General features: G+C 27.5%; 4 protein-coding genes and 1 long non-coding RNA gene across 9 annotated transcripts; 3 read left to right on the forward strand and 2 right to left on the reverse strand.

The window, feature by feature from the left end:
• Positions 1-113: 113 nt before the first annotated feature.
• On the reverse strand, positions 114-1,310 carry LOC113553310 (KRR1 small subunit processome component homolog). 2 transcript variants are annotated; one of them, XM_026956579.1, is made up of 3 exons: positions 1,252-1,310; positions 659-1,183; positions 114-586 (listed from the first exon to the last, which is right to left on the reverse strand). In XM_026956579.1, the coding sequence occupies exons 2-3, from the start codon at positions 1,160-1,162 to the stop codon at positions 215-217; spliced, it is 876 nt and encodes a 291-aa protein (XP_026812380.1). In that variant the 5' UTR covers positions 1,163-1,183; positions 1,252-1,310; the 3' UTR covers positions 114-214. The 2 variants fall into 2 exon arrangements, with proteins under 2 accessions (XP_026812380.1, XP_026812379.1); XM_026956578.1 differs by lacking the exon at positions 1,252-1,310 and having other exon boundaries at positions 659-1,245.
• A 136-nt stretch (positions 1,311-1,446) lies between these two features.
• Positions 1,447-2,272, forward strand: LOC113551740 (40S ribosomal protein S29). Its single transcript, XM_026954181.1, has 3 exons — positions 1,447-1,628; positions 1,976-2,075; positions 2,143-2,272. The coding sequence occupies exons 1-3, from the start codon at positions 1,567-1,569 to the stop codon at positions 2,149-2,151; spliced, it is 171 nt and encodes a 56-aa protein (XP_026809982.1). The 5' UTR covers positions 1,447-1,566; the 3' UTR covers positions 2,152-2,272.
• A 4,393-nt stretch (positions 2,273-6,665) lies between these two features.
• Positions 6,666-8,901, forward strand: LOC113552889 (ATPase family AAA domain-containing protein 1-B-like). Its single transcript, XM_026955893.1, has 7 exons — positions 6,666-6,803; positions 6,863-6,907; positions 6,971-7,148; positions 7,209-7,409; positions 8,178-8,374; positions 8,501-8,688; positions 8,769-8,901. Exons 1-7 carry the CDS (start codon positions 6,666-6,668, stop codon positions 8,899-8,901), a joined length of 1,080 nt encoding a protein of 359 aa, XP_026811694.1.
• A 1,773-nt stretch (positions 8,902-10,674) lies between these two features.
• On the reverse strand, positions 10,675-22,412 carry LOC113554587 (carboxypeptidase D-like). Of its 4 annotated transcripts, XM_026958500.1 has the most exons (11): positions 21,845-22,412; positions 19,565-19,865; positions 19,136-19,263; positions 18,101-18,252; positions 17,817-18,004; positions 15,920-15,997; positions 15,194-15,379; positions 14,820-14,938; positions 14,317-14,496; positions 13,424-13,570; positions 10,675-10,772 (listed from the first exon to the last, which is right to left on the reverse strand). In XM_026958500.1, the coding sequence occupies exons 2-11, from the start codon at positions 19,767-19,769 to the stop codon at positions 10,698-10,700; spliced, it is 1,458 nt and encodes a 485-aa protein (XP_026814301.1). In that variant the 5' UTR covers positions 19,770-19,865; positions 21,845-22,412; the 3' UTR covers positions 10,675-10,697. The 4 variants fall into 4 exon arrangements, with proteins under 4 accessions (XP_026814301.1, XP_026814299.1, XP_026814298.1 ...); XM_026958498.1 differs by lacking the exon at positions 10,675-10,772 and having other exon boundaries at positions 12,649-13,570; positions 19,565-19,848; XM_026958497.1 differs by lacking the exon at positions 10,675-10,772 and having other exon boundaries at positions 12,649-13,570.
• LOC113554589 lies at positions 16,972-18,272 on the forward strand. The gene is made up of 2 exons (XR_003405284.1): positions 16,972-17,261; positions 18,105-18,272. It is a non-coding gene; the product is annotated as an uncharacterized LOC113554589 (long non-coding RNA).
• Positions 22,413-23,200: the final 788 nt, after the last annotated feature.

Below are 23,200 nucleotides of genomic sequence, written 5' to 3' on the forward strand. Positions count from 1 at the left end.
CAGTCTTCATAACTATTATTTAAAATAAAAATTTGAAAATTTTTTTTCAAAATGCATAATTAGTGGCATTGCTGTCTGTCTTAATATAGGTTAGGTTAAAAAGTAAGAAATAATTACCATATCAACTTATTGGTATTATATTAAAAAGAAAAAATTAACATTAAAAATCATTATATTTTTACCTATATACATTTACAATTATTTTTTTATTTTATTATTCAACAGGAGGAATAAATGCCAAATTACGTTTTGCTTCTCTTTTAATTTTAGCTTCCTTCTGCTTGTCTTCTTTAATTTTCTTTTTCCTTTTTTGTTTCTCGTCTTCTTTGAGAAAGTACTCGCCTGACTCTAATAATTTGTCTATCTTACTCTCTGTTGGAGCGGGTGGGAACGGAGTGTATGGTTTCTTCGCTTTCTTTGTAGATTTCTTTTTAGGCACATTCTTGGGTTTGAAATTTGGTAAAAACCTATCCCAATTTTCATTTTTCAACTTGGGATTTCTCTCCAGTTCACGTTTAATCATCAATGCTTTTATGTTGTAAATGGGATGAATATTTTTCATTGTATCCGTCACAATACGGCGTACCTGTAATACCATAGAATGAAACAGTTATTATCACCAACAATCTGTCAGTTAATTGAAATGATTTTCACATACCTGTTGTAGTCCTTTAAAGGGTCCTAGAGCTGCTACAGTTTGTCCTTGTACAAGCACATAACAGTTGGTCAGCAATTCAACAGACTTCAATGTGCATCCTCCTGGGCCAATGAGTCTTTGTCTTCGTTTTACAAATTTATCACGATTTCTCACCATTGAGCCGATCTTGATTATATCAGCAGCCATATCGTCTTCCATTACGCGTACAGCATGCTCATACGGAACACTCCTTGACAACAGTTTGATTAAATCTCGTGCCTTCAATATCGATGCTGGATCCCAGGTTTTGCGTGTGGTGCGCACACTCATACTGCCTTCTAGCAAATCCAGATCAGCCTTGATGTGAAATTTTGACAATGAGTTTTGCACTAACGGCCAACATTCTTTCAGATACGTTTCTCGGTACTTGGGAAATAATGTGGCGAATGAACTTTCCTCCAAAAGGCCGTGAGGATTGTCTTCCGGCCTGAATTCTGGAATTTCAGTTTTCCACGCGTTTTCCATTGTAAACGATTCACCAATGCTCTAACAAAAATAATGTAGACATTAGACAATTTTAAAATATAAACTTTTCAAATAATGAAATAACATACTCAATAACTCAGTACGCGGTTTATCACGTGTTATCTGTATACATATCGCAATATCGCTGTATTGTAACGGGGCGATATCACAACATTTCACTGTGAAAATTTTCTTAACATAACCTCTAAAAAACCATTTTGGGAAACACTGCGTCCGGTTCGGTTTATTCGTTTCTATCGTTCATCGTGTATTACACGATTTTCACGAAATAATCATCACTCAGTTCACTTCGGCTGCCGATTTTTAAGAAACTCACTTTTTCACTACACGTGTTAGTTTTCTGTTTCTTTGTCAGTCATTTTGCCGACTTAAAACAAATCAAAATGGGTTTCGCCAACGTATGGTACTCGCATCCAAGACGCTACGGTCAAGGATCCCGTTACTGGTAAGTCGAACGTATTTCATAGTTATTTCGTGTACTCCACGAACGGCATACATAACATGTCATTTGTGTTAGTATGTATATTGTATATGGCGGTGCATTTAGAGGTTGCGACGCTTTAAGGTATGATGGGTAGTTAATGTTTTGAATTATGTAGAGTGTGTATGATATAATCGTAGATTTTGTCTAGACTTGTAGAATCGCTCCAAAGTGTATTTTATTTTTACCAAACGGTTTTTACCTCTTATAATGTACACGTTATAACGATTGCTAGGTATCTACTATCTATACTATGTACAAGAGTAAATCATATTTTTCTGTATTTATCATTGGCCTACATTATATTTCAGCCGAGCGTGCACAAACAGGCACGGTCTCATCAGGAAATATGGCATCAACTTGTGCCGTCAGTGTTTCCGTGAATACGCCAACGACATTGGTTTCAAGAAGGTGAGTTCTTATCAACAGATGTAAATCAGCCATTTAGCTTTTTCTAACTTGTTTTCGTTTGTTTCAGATGGACTAAACATCATTTTTTCCACGATCTTGGCTGTTTTTTGACCACTTAACATTCACTACTCATTGCAGTCATGTAATTTTTGTCTATACTATTTAAGTCAATAAATGAACTTGAGTTGAAAACACAATATATGGTGTTATTTGTTGTGCCATACATATCAACTATTCTTTTCTTTAATGATATTAATTGCTAATTAATGATAAATAATTTGGTAATAAGCCTAAAGAAATAATGTGTATCGAAAAATTGGTGTTGAAATAACATTAGGTGCCTTACCCTAGTTACCCTTATAATATTGTTGTACCATAGATTAATATTAAAATGATACTTTATTGGATTCTTGTTTACCTGTTAGCTAAAGAGTAGAGACTGGTCATCCGAGGAATATGGTAACAAGCCCACGCATTAACCTGAGGTTATATGTTTACCCGAGTTACAGAAATGTAGGAAATGCTTATCGCCATGGCCCCACTATTGTCTGATAGACCAAAAGTACCATCGGCTTACTTAAATCAATAAATGTTTTAATCTTATTATTCAATACTTGATGTAATAACTTTATAAAATTTTAGTCTTAGAATGTATTCTTTTGAAAAACTTGCCTTTTCTACTTGCCTACCATTTTCTTTCTTTTCTTTTTGGTTTGTCGACCATATTAAGACCATCCCGTCACAAATCCAATTATCTAGCTTTCCCTATCCAAAGCTCGTACTTTCCAATTCATTAAACATACTAAAATATTTGGGTCCTTTAATACAGTGACATTAAAATAGTTTATTTATGTGTTTTTAACTTGATAAAATCTATTTGAATACTTATTACCTACATGGTACCTATAAACATTAATATCAACTTTACCAAGAACAATATATACTATATTATATATTTTCACATTAACACTTTTATATAATATTTTTTATTATTTTAAACTATTTTTACTACAGTATATTATATTAAGTAATACGATGAATAAATTTGATCAGAGAAAAAAATACTTGAAATTCGTATGATCAGGGAAGTGGTTTTTTTAGCGTGAATAAAACAAAATTGTTGTTTCTGAAAGTTTAAAAGTGAAAGTAAGGGTTTTTGATTTATCATATTTAAAAAAATATTCTTTTTATTTTTGTTATTTAATTTATTCATAGACACCAAATTTATAATTAATTGTTTATTACTTATTTGATATACTTAAAATTTAAATTACATCAAGACATCAACTAAGTATTTTATTAGCATAGACTCAAGTTTAGAGTTTTTATATGACCTTAATCAATTGATAGCTGATAGCTATTGTACATGATATAATTTTATGCAAAGGAATATTATTAAGAGAAAATATTTTTAGGTATGCAAGTATCAGTGATTAATAACTACAACATTTTAATAGAATACAAATCCTATATCATTAAAGGTATACAAATAACAAATAAACAATACATTATGTATACTTCAATAATCTATTGGTATGTCTTAATTCAAAAATAAAACTTTATATACACCATCTAACTATTTTGTATTAAATTAGTAGATCTTATTTTACAGTAAAATCTAATATAAATATAAATGGTTTAATAAAAACGAGTATGCAGTATGTGTATGCATCACATTCTTATACAATTTACAAATTTGTGTAAACCACGATTATAAAGTACTTTACAATCGTGGTATAAACAATAAAATCAGCTTTATTTCTTGATAAATAAAATGGGAATACTGTAGCTTAGACCCCCAATTTTTTTAATAATTTAAGCATAACATAGTCAGAATGTGAGATCCGTACGTCCTGTGCAATATTAGTTATAACGTAGAGAATTATTCAAAAGTAAATTGTATAAATATTAAAATATTAAACTTAATAAATTTTATTTTGCATTTTTGTAATATACCTACGTATAATTTAATAAAAATATTTTTATCTAATAAATATTATGCGGGGCAGCGGGCACGCGTCATAGACCAGTGGCATTGCGGCGGTCACCGTCCAATATTTCAGTTTCATTATGGTGATTAAAAATTAACAAAAAAAACTTATTTAGTATTTTTAATACACTGAAAAAATTATCCGTATTTGTACAGTAAGTTGTTACTATCGATATGAAAATAATCCAAACGACCCTCCTGAGTCCTAGTTTTTTGGAAAGGCTGACAGTAAGTAAATTAAATTGGGTATTTATTTGTGTGCCTGCAGTTCCCCTAATATTTCAGACTTAGTGGCACCAACGCCTATCCGGTATCCTGTATGGCTGTATTCCTGTCACTTATCCACTTTCACGCGGCTTATAGGGAGTATGGACAGTCCCTTAATAAAAGCTTTTACTAATTATGAAATGGCAGTAGCCAGTAATAGACTAACAGACAACAGTTAATGCTACAGAACAGAACATTCCTTCGGTACCGGTTATTTTGTGTACATAGATAAATTATAACTGTATAATAATATTATAAATATATAAGAAAATCTACAATTATCTCTGAAATAAAAATTTAAGTATTAATATTTTTATAATATATATAGGTACTATGCAAACATTGCAAACAATCAATACATTTTTTTAAAAGATGGGTACTGGCATAAATTGGATTGGCATTTATTTTATTTTTACTTGTATAATATATATTCGTAAAAAATATATCTAATAAGCCACAATTAGTTTTTATTTGGTGTCTATGAAGTATGAATAAATTAAAATATGATAAACCCAAAATCCTTTTTTTTTACTTTAAAATCTTGAGAAACATTTTTTTTTATTCACATTAAAAAATCATTTCCCTGATCATACAAACTTCAAGCTTTTTTTTTCTCTAATCAAATTTACTTATCGACTTATCGTATTATTTAATATAATATACTGATTACTGAAAATAAAAATAATTTAAAATAATAAAGAATATTATATAAAAGTATTAATGGGGTACGACTCGTTTGCGCACCTATTTGTACACCTAAAATTTGTATCAAGAGATTTTAAAGTTCGATTTTCACTAAATTTATAACTATCTATATTTATAGACTTTTTATCGCGACGCGTTTTAAAAACATTATAAACTTGGATATTTATAGTGACCATACAGTTAAAAGTAGTTACCTATAGTACCGTTTGCTGGCGAACAACTGTTTAAAAGCTTGAAATCTAGCAATATTTAAGTATCTATTTATGTTTAATACACGACGATTATTTTTGATATACTATATACCTATACGTCACGTATAGAGTACTTTTCTATTAATGATATATTTTTCATATTATTATAGAATATTCAAAAATTGATAATTTGTAACAATATTTCAATTACTTTATGTAAGTCTAAGTTTTAAAATACAAAATATGTCTTTCCGCAGTGTTTATGTTGTGCACAAATGAGTCGTCAATTGCCAGGTAAAAAATGTTGAATGTACGCAAATGAGTTGTTAAATGAGTTGTTCTCGTATTTATGTTTCTCTAAAATTACGAATGCCGGTAAAACCTAGGACAGGGATCGCCAATCTTTTCAAACAAGTGAGCTATATTTAAAATGAGTCCTTATAGTGATCAACATTTAGGAGAATTTAGATTTTTAGGAGGAAATTTGTTTGACGAGCAAAAAAAATATCTAAGCTTCAACGAATGACTTATATTTCTAGAAAAGATCGACCAGTTGATCACAATTGACTGATTGGCGACCCCTGACTTAGGATTTACAGATAAATCTTGAGAAATGAAATCCGAAATCTGAAATCCTGAGAGTAACTAATAGTACCTAATAAACTCAAATAATAATTATTATTAATTGGTAAAAAATTTCGGATTTTTATTAACATTGGTTGTTTATCCCACAGATATTTAAAAACACTTTTTAAACGTGAGGTTGATTTTTACTAATTTTAAGAAGTTAATAAGACAGAGATAAATATATTTTTTAATTTTGATCCGTGATTATAATCTTACAATACTAAATGTTAAAATAATATATTATTTATACATTTTTTCAATAATTATTATCATAGTATATTGATTAGTTTATTTCATTTTAGGCTGTACCGGTGCAGCCTAAAATTGAGGCAGGGCAGGCAGTCCAAGGCCTAAATAGTACAGGAATAGGGCCACTAATATATTATACCCTGCGATACCCCAAATGACGCCCCTGATCATAATATTTAAATCTTGTAACTTGTTCTTGACGTTCATGACGTTTTATTCATTGATAATTGGTATATACCATTGACCTGGTCAAAGGGAACCTCAAAACATTTTGATAAACCATTTTAGGTTATGAACCTAGCTGATACGGTCATAATTTTTAATTTTGGTAGTTTAAAGTTTTTATTTTAAAAAAGTTTGATCATTTTAAAATGCCTTAATACTTTGTACTGAATTCTCTTACATACTGTTCATCGGTTCTGTCAAATATTCATTTGTTTTTTTTTTACGAATTAAACAGTTATTTAATTCAACAAACGAAAAATTCCAAAATACTTGTCTGAATTAACATTTTTCTAAAGTTCTAAATAATATATTTTTGTGAATACCTACTGTAGTAAAATGGAAATGAACAGAAATGAAGTTATATCGTTAGTTATACGTATGACTTTGTTATCAACGTGTGCTTATTTTGGTACGAAATGGTTGATTGGACAGATTGATCCAACTAATCAGCAAAAAAAAAGATCTAAGGAGACTGTGAGTTAACCTTGTTTTAATGTTTAATATAGATGTGTGATTATTTTTGTATATTCTAGGCACTTAGCAAACTCAGAAGTTTGGGTCTTCATAAGGTGAAAAATGTAAGTTTAAGTCATTGAATAAGGTATAATGAGTTATGTTGTTGAATTTATGTTTGATTACAGTTAACTGACCATGAGTTGATGATTGCCAGTCACTTGGTCAATCCATATGATATCACTGTTTCCTGGAATAACATTGCTGGACTTAGTCAAGTAATAGATGAAATTAAAGAAACTGTTATATTTCCAGTGCAAAGAAAAGAACTGCTTAGGAACTCAGTTTTAACAAAACCGCCAAAAGGTATATTTTTTATTGAGTATTTATTATTTCAATTTTTAATTCTTATATTCCTTTGTTTAGGAGTTTTACTTCATGGACCTCCAGGCTGTGGAAAGACAATGATTGCTAAAGCAACTGCCAGGGAAGCAGGAATGAATTTTTTATATCTGGATGTGTCATTACTCACTGATAAATGGTATGGTGAAAGTCAAAAGTTAGCTGGGGCCGTGTTTAGTTTGGCTCAAAAGCTTCAGCCTTGCATAATATTTATCGATGAAATTGGTAATTTGATTTTTTTATCAATTATTTTATATTAGTTATCAGAAAGTATCTTCAATATCTTTAAGTAATATTACTAAGTGTGGCTATGCATTTAGATTTAATACATATTGACTTAAACCGTCAGTAATTGCACCATGGTAAAAATGTCTGCAATTTTTTTATATCATTATTAAAACATATTAATTTTAATTTTTAATCATTGATATTCAATTTATTTTTTATCAAATATTATTGAAAATAGTCTTATAATGTTCTTGTACATTTTTATATTTTCTTAAATATTATCCTTTTGGTGTGTTAAGAAGTAACTTTTTTTAACAGTCTTTATTTTTTTATGAAATATTAATTTTTTTTAATGAAATTAATAAAAATGTATAAAACAATGTTTTTTATTCTTGAAAATTAAAATGCGATTATTAAGACCACAATGTGTTCTATGACATATATACACTGGGACAACTAATGTCAAGCTAAGACATTTCAGTTGCATCCTTAAAATTTCTAATTTTAATTTATTTTAAGAAGTATACTTAGTTAAGGGAATTTAAATAGCTAATATTATTATGAGATAAATATGCTATTGTCAGTTGATGTTTAACTTTTGTGATCAGTTTATTATTTCTTATGATTAATAAATAATAAATATTATTGTTTAGCTCAGTCTTTTATATATCACTAAAATAATAATCTTATTAATCTATCTTAAATATTACATTCCTTTTATAGTCTATTTTTATTAATAGATATTTCATACTATACTTTTTTCAGATTCTTTTTTGAGATCTAGAACACAGCATGATCACGAAGCAACAGCTATGATGAAAGCTCAGTTTATGATGTTATGGGATGGTTTATCAACTGATCCAGAAAATACTGTGATTGTAATGGGTGCCACAAATAGACCTAAAGACTTAGATCCTGCCATACTGAGAAGGATGCCAGCCACCTTTGAAATATCATTACCGGTAAATATGTATACTTTTTAAAGATATTATTTATAACTTGTTATCATCCTTGGAGATTAAGTATTGGATTATTGTAATTTATCACTTAAATTATTATATGATGAAAATTGTATTAATAATTTTTAGGGTGAACAACAAAGAAAAGAAATACTGACTTTAGTTTTGAATACTGAACAATGTGCTGATAATGTAGATTTACATCAGTTAGCCATAACAACAAGCGGGTTTTCTGGCTCTGACCTTCAAGAATTGTGTCGCATTGCATCATTATTCCGCATCAAAGACTTGATCAAAGAAGAAGAACTCAAAAAATGGTGATTAAAAATGTTTTAAACGATTTTCTGTTTGATTAGTAAGTTAATTACTAAATTGTTAATATGTTTTTTTCTTATAGTACTTTGAACTCCAATCCAATCAATACAGGCAATATTAATATGTTGAGGCCTATCAGTATGGATGATTTGCTTGCATCGGTTAACAAGATGAAAGCATCTAAAGTAGTTAGTGCTACTCAACCTAGGTTTTAATGAGTTGTATGATACAATATTTGGTAGTCTGGTTGAACAATCAATTTTAATGTTTTGTCATCCGTAATGTAATGGTATTAGCACAAATACTGTTATAGTAACGGGCGTTTTAACTCTTAGTCCTAGTTCAATGTAAGTATAAAGAGTATTTTTTTCTCTTTTAGAGAATATACTTTGCCATTGGACAACTTTGTTATTTATATTAATTACTTTTTGATTTGTATTGCTTGCTCATAAGTAATTATTAATTACATTTTGTTAATTAATGACATATTTAAAAATGATGACTTGTATTTGCTTAACACCATTTGGAGAAAGATACTATGGATATTTATGTAAATAATGTTATTATTTTCATTTGTATTTTAGTAAATTACTATTATAATTTTTTTTCGGTTATTTCATTGTTAATTAATTGTACAGCTTCTTTTTAACATATAATATATTATATTCAAAACTACTAGATAAAAATTTAATATACATAATGCTTTTTGTCTAATTAATTTAGATTTGTATATATCTTGTTTTCAAGCTTATTCAGAGGTCTTATAATAAGACTTAACAACTGTTATAATTAAGTTACTGTTGTTGATTAGAAATTATAACATTTTATTTATTAGGTATTCAAAATGTATTACTATTAACATAAACTAGAGAATAAATATCTGATAATTATAATTTAAGCTTTATTATTTTTTTGGGATAAACAATGCAAACCTAGGTCCTAGACTTTAGTTATACACATTTCAAATTTGTTTTTACATATTATTTTTCAAAAATAATCAATTTTCGATAAGCATTGATTTCCACATCTCTATCTCAATATTCTTTCGATATTTCTTTATATCTAAAAATGAATAACCATAGAGGACGTAGACATTTTGACGACTAAGACCTCTGGTCAGTGGTTATTTATTAACTGTTTTAATAAGATTAATATGGGGACAAGAACTACACATATTTTATGTTTTAATTTATTTTAATGTTTTGTTAAAAAGTTTAAAAATATATTTTTTTATTTAATAATTTAAAATAAATTTGAAGGTAGCCATTTTTTAAAGTTTATTTTTCTTAAAATATCGACGTTTCGACATTCTAATTTCATTAATCTCCTGTTTTTTATATTTTTTCTAGTTTCGAAGAAAACTGCGAATTATTTAATACTATTATTGTATCAAAATGTAGCCCAAGCATGCTCGCACAGCCGGCGAACAGTTTCAGTGTTAATTCGTACAGTTTTTAATTCCTAAAATTTTATTATTTTCCTTCTGATAACATTATTATTATTTATTTGTTTCAGATTATATTTAATTTATGTTGACTCAAAATAAATTGTATAGTTTATTTGCACACTAAGTTTTACAATTTTATTAAGATAAAGTACATTCAGTAAAATTGATTAGGTTAAAGGATGTAAAACTATAGTCTAAAATATGTATTAGCGATGACTATTAAACAATTTTTGTGTCGCGATGACACGTTAATTAAAGTAGCAAATTCTCTCTATGCCAAGATACACTCCAAACATTTTATACAGCAGTTTCTTCCTCGGATTTTTAAAAATTGTATTTCTCATAACGTGTTTTTCATACGTAATTCATATAGAACGGCTAAGTATATAGGTACGTTACTGCATCGTAAAATAACACCAATCAGCCTATACAAACCGTCATTCAATATTTTTTCGCCGATAATAACAATAGAAATCTCATAAATAAATCTACTATATGTATATGTATATTATTATTATATTTATATACATATTGATCATTAGAAAATCGTACAAATAGTGAAAATCACAAGACCATTAAATATATTATACGAATAACAGTTAATATTATAATACTGCCAGCGTTATAATATGTTGATGCCTGAAATAGTGAAACGATAAATTATGATACGTATAATATTATAAATTTATAATAATATATTATTATTATGATGAATATACATTTCGCCATTTCGGTTTTATTGCAATGAACAATTTTGATAATACTGAATAGATTTCCACCACCAGATTAATAAACAATATGACCGTTAGATCAACACATACACAAACATGATTTAATTAATATAATTATATTATTATTTATTAATTATTAGTATAATAAAATATAAATATTACAAATATTGTAATCGAATAGTTCGGAATAGTCAAAAAATAGTTTTAAAGTGCGAGCAGTTTAAAACATTTTGTATATTATACTTATTATTCTATATGAATGCTGCATAAGCTATACAAATACCATGGACATAATAATATGGACATTCAATGTACACAATAATATATCAATCATCAGATGATTAAACGTATAACCTACGTTATTTTATATAAAGTAAAAAATATATATACATATGAAAAGTTATAGTTCAATATTCATACAGCTTGAAAACAAAAACATACACGGGAGACGGAATATTTCACTAGAAAAATCTTATAGTATTATTAGTAAATATAAAATATTACTATGTCATATACAATTTACCTAAATATTTCAAGTTGTTATTGTATATACAGTGCACAGATAATAACATAATGAAGGCTGACAATAGAATACAATAACATAAATATATATATAGTCGAAGGGATGTATTTATAGAATAATATTGTACAGGCGATACTCGAGATAGTATAGATGTGTATACGCCCGTATATCTTATCTTATAAACCCACTAAAAATAATACAACTTTTATAAAAAGTACATTTTCTTAAATGAATAATTGACACCCGACACCCGTGTCAATGTTATAAAGCGAAACAATATATAATGATATGAAAAAAAAATAATCAATTTCGATTTACCTAATATACCTATAATATTATAATATTCTTATGTACATTTTTAACAAGTAGTACATGACTTAAACTATGGTTATAGGTAGCCTTATAGGTATTTTAAGCTTATACAAGTGGACAAGTGGAGTAGTTGACCAACATTTTGCTAGATACCTATAATAACACAATAACTATTCGTCCGAAATTTAATTTATACTTTATACATAACAAAATATTACATTTATTGTTCTACTTTGAAATATGAAATTAGAAATGTATGTTATCTTAAAAAAAGTAAAAACTTTAATAATTATTAAATTTTGATATGTACAATTATTTAAAAAAAACAAATTTTTATATACATTTAAATAATTATAAACAATTATTGACGAAAAATATATTTATTACTGTTTCTTTATATGTTATAATATTTTTAAGTTTTTTTACTTCAGTTAATGACAAGGACATCATACATACTTAATTTATTTTGCAAAGCAAACTTTTTTGTTAAGTACTTCAATACATAAAAATCGAATTTTGGACGAATAGCTTATGAGTAATAAGTATTTAAAGTTTAGATAAGTGGAGTGGAAGGGCACCCTCTCATATAAATGTCTCCTACTTTGCACATTTATATTTTAAATAGGTACTCATAAGTTATAACTTATAAGTATATTCTGCTTAGAAATATAAAATAAAAATGCATGTTGTCGTTTAAAAAGTTAAAAACCTTAAAAGCTACTATACAATAAAAAATTATAAAAATATCATATTTTTTTTTCAAATATTGGCTTATTTAAATAACCACTTGAAATTATGTTAAATATATTTTCAAAAGCGTTAGTCTTCTAAAATAATGAGTATTAGTTTAAATGGATAAGAATGATTATTTTAAGCTGTATTATTATAACCTGATGATTCATTAATAAATAATGAACTATATTATGTATTAATTATAGGTATAGTTTTTACAGATTTGAAATTATGTAAAAAAAAATATTTTCAAAAATTTAAATAGTTTTTAAATTAATGCGATTGTCTTACGTTAAAATAATCATCAGGTATAATACATTTGAAAACGATGGATGAATATTGGACACATTATTGTAAACCCGAAATTTTTAACTGTGCGTTTGCCCGCGAAGTTAATTGCATGATTACGGCATTAAGCTACAGGTTCGCCGCCACCTAGTGTTGTAACTATTAGCTAAAATTTGTATAAATAGCGTTATACTAATTTGTGTACTTAGTTAAATGTCAATACACCTAAGAATACGATAAATGATGATATTATGATAATACAATGCAAGTTAAGCTAAAATCGTAATCATCAATCACGGCGATTACAAGAACACGTGTACATTGAAATACGAGAACCGCAATAAGCACAACGACAGCGTTGTTACCACGCTGGTTACGCGAGGTGGAAAATTGTTACTGGAATGAGAGGACGATGACTGAACGGGCAACGGCGGTCGCATCGATTGCAGCCGAATGATGTCGTATCTTTTACCATTATGATCGGAGTATTCGTCATTGTTATCGTCGTCGTCCTCGACCTCCTCATCGACCTCCAATAATAAATGTTTGTCGATGGACGATTCATGTACGCCATCCAAAGGCTGATCCGCACCGAGAAGTACGACATCATTATCGGGAGACGTCGCCGCCGCCGCCCGATCCGTCGCGCCATGTCGATCACCGTCTGACACCCAATAAGTGTTGTAGTGATCGCTATCACTTACGGTGCTGCTGCTGTCAGCTATCGTTTTCTTCTTCGTTGGTTTCAACTGGACATTCACCAATTGTGGCCGAGGCCCTTGCTCCCGATACTCGCGTTCCTCCGGCACCTTCACTCGGACGATTTTCTCGTCGTATCCGATCGCTTTCACCTGCCCAGGTTCAATAAGTGGTAGTATATTATTATAATATAGTTATTTATACTGAAGAACAGATCAGTGTTTATTTTTTTAAATACATTTTAAAAAGAAATTATAAAAAAAAAATATGATAATTTAAATAAATTGTTCACTACAGTTGTTTTAGATTTATTTTAGTACAAGAACTACTAGACACCAAAGTTATATACATTTTTTTCTAGGCAATATGATAAGTTATTAAAAAGTAATTAAATTAAATTAAGAATTCGAATTCAATCATTGTTTTTTTTTGCTGTACTTATAGATTATTTTTTAATGGCGTATTTTTTAAAAAGTATCACGAAAAAATGTATTTATTTTAGTAACATAAATAACAAAGTAGTAAATGGTTGGTTATTAATATATAAACCACTCGAGTTTAGTACTAAATAAACGGTGGTTATTATAGTAACTACTTTAAAAAGGTATAAATCCTCAATTCATTAACTTATCTTTAACTATAACAACTTGAATAAAAATAGTTGACATGATTTACTTTTTAAAGGGTTAAACTAAGAGATGCAAGATTGCACCGATCGATGCAAACTTTTTCAAGCTTGCAGTTCCTCTTTTTTCCTACTATATGAGTGCCACTTAAACTAATACCACAATTAAATTGACGTACAGTGTGTTTCGGTAGATTTAGATTTTTATTTTATTGCACATTGTAATATATTAAACATAATATTATAGATCTTTTACTTATATAAAATACTCACGCGTAACTTGTATACACCGGAAAGTAGTATTTTCCAGTATTCTCCGTTTACGGTCGTGTTGACATAATTTTCACGATCTGTAATGCTAACAATGGCGTTTGGTATGGGTTTTCCAGTTATTCCGTCCGTGACGATACCCTTAATGCCTCTGTGCGCTTGTTGCATCCATGTCAAAAGTGGCTAAAATCAAATTAAACCAAATCAAACAAATAATTTGTAATTACGAGTATTATAAAGACATTACATATTATTCGTTTTTATCTAGACATGATTATATGAGACTGATATCTATAAAAAGAAAATATAAGAAAATATAAAATATCTAAAACACATAATAAAACTAGATTTATTATTACCATAATACCTATTATTTTTACGAGTACTATAAATTATCATAAAAGTTATAATATTATATAGTGATATATAAAATATAATTCTTTAAAAATACGTGTATTACATATAATTTGATCAATAGTTGGAATTTTGTAATAATTGTATGTTACCTTTAAATGATCTTCCCAATGAGATTTCAAAAACGAGGCTGGTGGATACTTGCAACAAGACATTTCCAAAGTGATTTCCATACATCCATGCCATACGTAATTGTAATCTTGCATGCTTCCTGTGGAAAGATGTATTGAATTTATTTTACTTATAATGAAAACTACAGTTTATTTTTATACAATATAGTGAGATAATGCATAATGTCGTTTAAGTATTATAATTATACATAGTATTAATATGCATACCTAACAAATTAACACGTAATATACGATATACTGCGTGATCCATAAAGATGTGGAGTACCAATTCTTAATATATCATAGTTTTCGTAGTTTACATTTATAAGACATGAAGTTTTAAAAAACATACCTACCTATTACTTGATACCAAGCAGCTCCATTTGTTATGCCATCTTTGAATTTTATATAGTCATCTCCACAGCTTAGACCGTTATGCATAGTCGGGTGCAACTCGGCATATTGTTTAGCTAAAAATCGAAATATGTCATCGTCTGGTGTTAAACTTTCCGTATTCTTGCTATTATGGTTGTAACTAGGATCTAAAATTTAAAATAGTGAAAATAATTAATTAGACACTTAAAAACCGTGGTATTAAATTATTTACACATGCTAAACAACTTAATAAAAAATATGAATTTTTGTTATATTATTTCATTGATTAGGTATTGATTATTATAATAATATTATGTCATGTTGATCTCCTAAAAAATGTTGAATTAGTTATTACGGGCTGATATTGCACATTTAATTACTATAAACACGAATTTATGCTTTATAGAGTTTAGATAACGTATAGATGTATCTTTGTACAATTAATAATAGAATTAGTTAGTCAATCAGCGATATAATATTAATATTTTAAGCCATAGTATATACTATACACAATAAATATTTATAAATAATTTGATCACATAGCGTAACATTATACATAATATGATGTTTGAGTATATTATTATTGGTCGTGACTTTTTTTTTTAAGCGCCCTAATGACAATTTTTGTGACGTGATGAGATTCTACATACAGGTTCATGTGCGTAAAATATGCATTCATATTAAAAATTTCATTTTGATATTTTTACCATTTCTAAATATTTTGTAGAGTTCAAACACATCGGCGATTTTCAATGTTTCGTTTAATTTCTGCAGCTTTCCTGGTACTGTCATGATAAAATACAAATGATAAAATCATCCATATAAAATGTTATGACACAATTAAAATTTTGAAATATACACTTATATGATATAGGTAATATCATTATGTATGATTTCATATATTTATTAGATTATAATCAAATCAAATCATTAGAGTATTAGACAATATTATTATCTAAATGCAAAAATATATACCTATATTTATCGAAAATATCAAATAGAGGTTAGACCAAGTAATAATGTAATATTATACAATATTAAACATTATTACAAATAAATAAATAATAGTTATTGTTGAAAAGTAAGCGGCATTATATACATATATATACCTATATATTATATACAAATTATATTTATAATGTTGTACAAGCTTTAGTATTATAGAGCAGGGGTGAGCGGGGTGGTCAACAGGTCGATCGCTACATGAATTCAAGTCAATCATGATTCTTTGTCTTTTCTTAAATTTTTTTCAGAAAACAAATAAAAATAAGTTGAAAGTAATAATTTGTTATCAAATATATTAAAATACGTTTTACGTAAAACTATTAAATTAAACGTTGTTATTACTTATTAATATTCTAAAAAAAATAAATTAATATAAAAAGTGTAACGTGCATGTATATAAAAATATAAAATATATTTTTGTTTTTGATCGATCATAACGACGTAGAAATACTAATCTTAAGTCTATTAAAGTTGGCTACACCTGTTATAGAATAATACAAATATACATCTAATTAAATTTATCGTGTATAGCAGTGTTGGCCAACTTTAATAGATTTGTGATCGACCTCTGAGTTTTTCCAGGTTATTGCGATTGACAAAAAAAAAGGTTGTCAATAAACAAAAATATATTTTATATACGCTTGCGTGTTACATTTATAATAAGTATTGTTTGATTTCACATTTTTACACAACGTGTATTTTTTTAATGTATTTGATTACAAATTATTGCTTTTAACTTATTATTATTATGTTTATTTAATTAATCTATATGTATAACCAATGTATCTATAATACCTATATGTAGCTACGTAGCTACTCGATATCAGTGTATGTTGTATATAATTTCGTTTTTCATGGTTATTTATTGCCTTTCTCTAAATCTAATTTTTATACTCGCGGGATAAACAAATTTACATAAAAAAAAAAAATGTTTTATTTGTTTTTTGAAAAAAATCTACAACTTCAAGAATATGCGAAAGCGAGTCGCAATCGACTAGAACGTATGTCTCGATTGACTTATTGGCCACCCCTGATATAATATAGGTATATATATTGTTATTTTTAGATTATTTTATAATAATATTTGTTTAAAAATTCAAAAGCGACCAATCAAAATTTGAATTTGTAAAATTATATTTATAAAATAACGTTTATAGTTTTATACCTATATAAATTCTATGCATATGAGAGAATATATTATCAATGTTGGCGAAAACACTGATTGCGCTCGTCTTAAAATTCTTAAAACCAAATTGGTTATAACTTTATTTTATAATTATTATATTTTTGTACCTATGAATCATTGGTATATAAGTGATGAAACAATTAATATTTTTGTTTTTTAAATAATTTTTTACATAGTTACGTGTATACGTTATAATATGTTCAGAATTATAAACTATTATCGATAGATTAAAATTAAATAACATGGGCGATACAAGTACAACATAATATATATAGCATGATGATATTTATTTAGGTACTTTATTTATTAGAACTCTTATCTTCAACTCAAAATTGCTAATAGAATCGAATTATTTTATTGGTATATTTGTATATATATATATTAGTTATCAAATAATAAATAATAATACTCACCCGAATCCGGTGAACCATCGTAAGGGAAATTGGCTACCAAAGCGCCACCGTGTAAGCTTAGAGACATGACGAACGGTACAGATTTTAACCATCCCATAATTGCTTTGGTTTCGGGTTGCAGTGGCACTGTGTGTGGATTAAAAATGTCCGGAAAATTTCGATTTAAATCAAAAGTGTTTGCGTTTCCTCTATAAATAAATATGATAATGTATAGTCGATTAAATAAAATCAACAATAGTTTTCTAGGTGGAAAAACGTAAATGATAACAACAAATTTTTTTTACCTAGAACCTGAAATATGCATCCCATCGTTAGGACAAGGTTGAGGCTCGGAAAGTTCGAATCCGTCTGGATTCATGCTCGGCAACAAGTGAATGATGGTGGTTCGCAACAGATTGTTAATTGCTTTGTTTTTCGAATTGTTTTCTAATAAATACTGTAGATTTTGAACATAAACATAATTTATACTTTGAATTATTAAATATATACGCAATAGCCAATAAATGTGCGTAGTGATGGGTACGTGGCTACACTAACTAGTAAACCAGTAAACGTAAATTTTGAAATTGAATCTACATTTTTATAATTTTTCTTATAATTACTATTGCGTAAATATTACAATAAAAATTTAATTACATTGAAATTATACCGTCTTATAACCTAACCTAACCGTCTTTGTTTTCATGGGGTATTTGTTTTTACCTTGCTCATCGTTCTATAATTTTATTAAAGAACTCACGAGTTTTAAGATGAAATTAGAGTTAAATTATTCGTTTTCAAACTTGAATTAAAGTACTAAAATATTTTTGTTGACTAATTTATTGTAATATTTTGATTTTAAAAAGGATGAATATTAAATAGTTTATGAATTATTAATATTTAAAGTTTAAATAAGTGCGGATGTAGTGGAGTGCAGCCGCTATGTGTATACCATAAAATGTTGATCCGTTACTTCTCTTATATAAACTTTTACCTTTTAAATACTTATAATTAATATATATATAGTATCTATTATTTATCCGAAATTGTTGTAAATCATAATACTTCGAACAATATTTTGTTTAGGAAATGTGATATTAAAAATTTATGTTGTCATTCAAAAGAGTAAGAAACTCAAAAAACGATAACAATAAAAAGTAGTAAATAATATTGTTTTGTAACGATATCAAATTATGCAGAAGAAATATTTTCAAAAGTGTTAGTGTTTTTGAAACAACGAGTGTCTTATATTAAATGATTCATCTCAATAGTGTGCTTATATATTAATCTCTTAATATTTAAAAACTAAAGTTATTTATAATCTCATGTGTATGACTTACTTGAATCAGATGTAAAATGATTTCTCTTCCTACGGGTTCGTTACCGTGTATATTCCCGACAATTTTAATGTTTGGTACACCCAGCAGTTCAGTTGCAGTAGTTAATTTGACGGCCCACAGTTCACGTTCTTTATAGGGAAACGCCGAAGACAATATTATAAATATAAATAATAATACGATATTATATTAAAATAGTTGTCTTTTTTATACATATAGTGAAGACATTACGTGAAGACATGTATGTATACTAAAATTAAGTGGTGTAAAATCCGATTTTTATATTGAAAGTTAATTATTACATTATTATAATAAACGATTAATTCAATTGCTGAATATTGTACGCCCATATATCCACAACTTTTTTTACTGTTTTTCTCTGGTTCTTATCTTAATAATATCATATACTATAGCATGACGTGTTATACGTACTTAAAACTGACTTGCCAATCGAATACAGCGATGAAATGTTGGAAAATTCTTCAGTTATTTCCATTAAATAATTAGTCATCTCTTTGTGGTTATGGTATTTATCGAATCCAATTCTTGAATGAGATCCTGAAGACGCTGCGAATACGATCGTTAGCACGATTATAGAACTCCGCAGAGCGTTGACGATGTTCACAACCATAAACATGCTGATTGGTGTTAATCGAGGCGATTTATATTGAAGATAAAATATACGTACACACGCTTATCAATGTCGTATACACTTTCTGTAATGATATTTTTCCTGAGGTTTTAAAACAACAAATTAACAAAATAGTTTTGAACAAAATATATGCAATATTTCGTTTTATTTTTAAACAGTTAGAACAATTTTTATAACCGATTATAGCCGATGTGACGATTATCGTTACAAATGTATTTAACGTAAGAACAACAGATTTGTCATCTTAAAAAAAATAATATTTTGTACTTTAAAAAAAAAAAAAAAATGATATTCTGTATTCTTAAAATTTAGGTCTAGTGTCTTTTCTCTCGAAACATTTCATTCCTCCAAAGGCTCATTCTATCGACCCATCTCCGAATCCAATTTTAAAGTTCTGTCACAAGGTACTCCCGTGTTACTCATAATACTGCTTGACAATAATATTACTGTTAAATTATTAATTAGCTGTTATTGTGTGATTGCCGATTCAGAAGAATTTTGTACATACAAATCACAATGTGTTTAATGTGTTCATATACTTCATGGGCCTTACTTTAGTTAGGTATCTATTCAATTTACCTTGGTCATTTTTAATCTAGTTTATCTAGTGCTATCTTTTTTTTACTAGTAAGGTAATATTTTTTTATAGTGGTCAATGGGGGGAGGAGGGAAGATATTTTAATATTATATTTATCGATGCACTTAATTTTAATTAACATATATTACATATTTACATGTTATGTGATAAAATAAAAAGAGTATTAATTGTATCAAAAAAAAAAATTAATTACTTTTTCAATATCTATGGTTATATACTATATATCAGCAGTTCCCAAACTTTTTTAATTCACGCCACCCTAAAAATTAAAAAAAATAATTGCGCCTCCCATAAAAAATTTAATTACAACTTTATAGTATTTAAATATACAAACATTTTTATTTTTATGACAATATAAGTTAACAGTAAATATTTACCACGCGGCTCGCGTCTCCTAAGGGAGGCGCACCTCACATTCAGTTTAGGAACCGGTGCTATATATGATTCAAGATAATAAAACAAAAACGATATCTTAATATATTATATTATATATTATTAATATGTAAGATAATACTATATAATATACAAAAATTAAAATGTTATAACTTTAAAAGCATTTTAATATGTTTGTACATGGAAAGTATATGAGGGGCGCAATAAAATATTGGGATAGGGATCGCATTTGCTCCCCTTGGACTCCAGTTTAGTGACAATCTTGCTCAAATAATAATTTACTAATAATATGAATAATAATTATTATAAAAAGTGATCTACGAGGCAAGTATTTTATTTATTAGGAACTAAATTTCAATGCAAAATGCATTAATATTTAGGTGCTTTAGGACAATGTATTCCAAATTTCCAAGTTCATAATTTATTTAAAGTAAGAAAATTTAATGTATTTTAAAGGTAAAACTTATGTTTTTAATTTTTAGATTATTTTTAGCATTTTCAATTAATTTTATTAATTTTTGATGTTTATTATATGAAAAAATTGAATACATTTTTAATGTAAATTAAGAAATTCCAAATATTATATCAAGAAATATTGTTTTAATATTATTTATTTTAATAGTTTTTAAGTATCCGTACAAAATGTCGATCGTTTTATATATGAATATGATTTATCTATACTTATCCTTAGAAATTATTGGATACCGTGTCTTACCGGGACTAAAATAAATAAAAAGTAATTGATCAATTGCGGACATATATCGCAATTACATTTATTTTCGGTTTACTGTTTATTTATTTTGGATGCTGAAGTTCGGTATTTTGTTTTTATGTTATTGATAGTTTTGTTAAGATATAGAAATTTAAAAATACCTAAAACTAAACCTCTGTTTTTTTTATCATTTGCATAGTTGCGTGCCTATAAAAAAAAATTGTTTAATTTTTAAGAGAATTATTGTATTGAAAATAAATTTTTAGGGAATTTAAATCTGGGGACCATTAATAATAAATAAATATATAATATTATATTTATATTATCACAATCGCGTTGTATAATATATGTACGTACCAGTCAATTTATTAGATGAATTGTATAGATGTTTTTACGCCTATGTATATATACTCTTCATGAAGAAAATATTTGCGTATACGAGAGGATTGCAGATCGATAACGTAACGTCGATTCGCTTTGGACGCGTTGCGAAACTCTGCGCATATACTTATTGGCGTATTATATCATAGTCGACACAAGTGGCTGCATAATCTCCTCGCTTAGTATAGATGATAAAAAATTAATAAATACGACGACGATGATAAAAAAAAAAAAGTTATCCAAAAACACGATCGTCGTTCGACGCTGTGATGTACACCTAGCTATACTTTACACTAGTCTAATTATTATAAAGGCAGCTACATAATAAAAATCACTATAAAATTCGTGTCATATACACAATGGCACGAATAGTATTGATGGAATCGACGTGACTTTAAATTTTTATACTATGCGGGTCCCACGTAAAAATTACAAAACACAAAGTCTATTTTATTGGCAAAAGATTGACATACACAATAAGAATCTGTCACTTCGGAGCAAATTATTTAACTCGATGCATCCGCCTTGTATCGACGTCGACCAGCACACGCAACTAATAATATATTATATGTATATGATAATATATGTATCTAATTTATATTACTACGCCATTTAAAATTGAAATAACAAGATAATAAAAAAAAACCTTTGTATTGCGAGAACTCGACAATATTAGTACACCATAAATGTCGCGTCAATTGTACGAGCTATATATATACATATTTTATAATTATGATATAAAAATTATGTATCTGCGACCATATAATATATAGTGTGCGCTTCAAAAAATAAGTACAAATATACAAAATAAAAATAATAATATTATGCTATTGTCCTGTTATATATAGATTGTATTTTGTGTAAATAATCCATCGCACATGTAGGGTATGTGATAATCGAACGGTTGTTAGCCGGAAAAAGGATATCATTATATTATTCGATATTATGTTATGTCGAAGAGTTTACAGATTACGAAGTATCATTGCGTCAACCAAATATTTTAAAATAAAAATATTTTTTTTATTTGTTTTTATTATTTGTAATTCTTATCGTCCTTTATAAATTTGAATCTTTCCAAACGTAAAATAATATCAGTAGTCAGTACCATATATTCAGATTTTTTTAATGTTGGGGCATGTATGTATTTCTTAATATTATCAAACCATGTTGTGAAAAAACAGAATGTATCCTTACATTTACTAGCAGGGGTTAGGTGCTAGTTAATTATAATAATATATCATTAATTTTGTGTAAGAAGAATTTGTATATTTCAGTATTTTATTGAATTATTATTAACATCATTAGTAGGTATTTATAATGATTGGTAACGTT

Source organism: Rhopalosiphum maidis, chromosome 2 (assembly GCF_003676215.2).
Source record: "Rhopalosiphum maidis isolate BTI-1 chromosome 2, ASM367621v3, whole genome shotgun sequence".
Lineage (NCBI taxonomy): Eukaryota > Metazoa > Arthropoda > Insecta > Hemiptera > Aphididae > Rhopalosiphum > Rhopalosiphum maidis.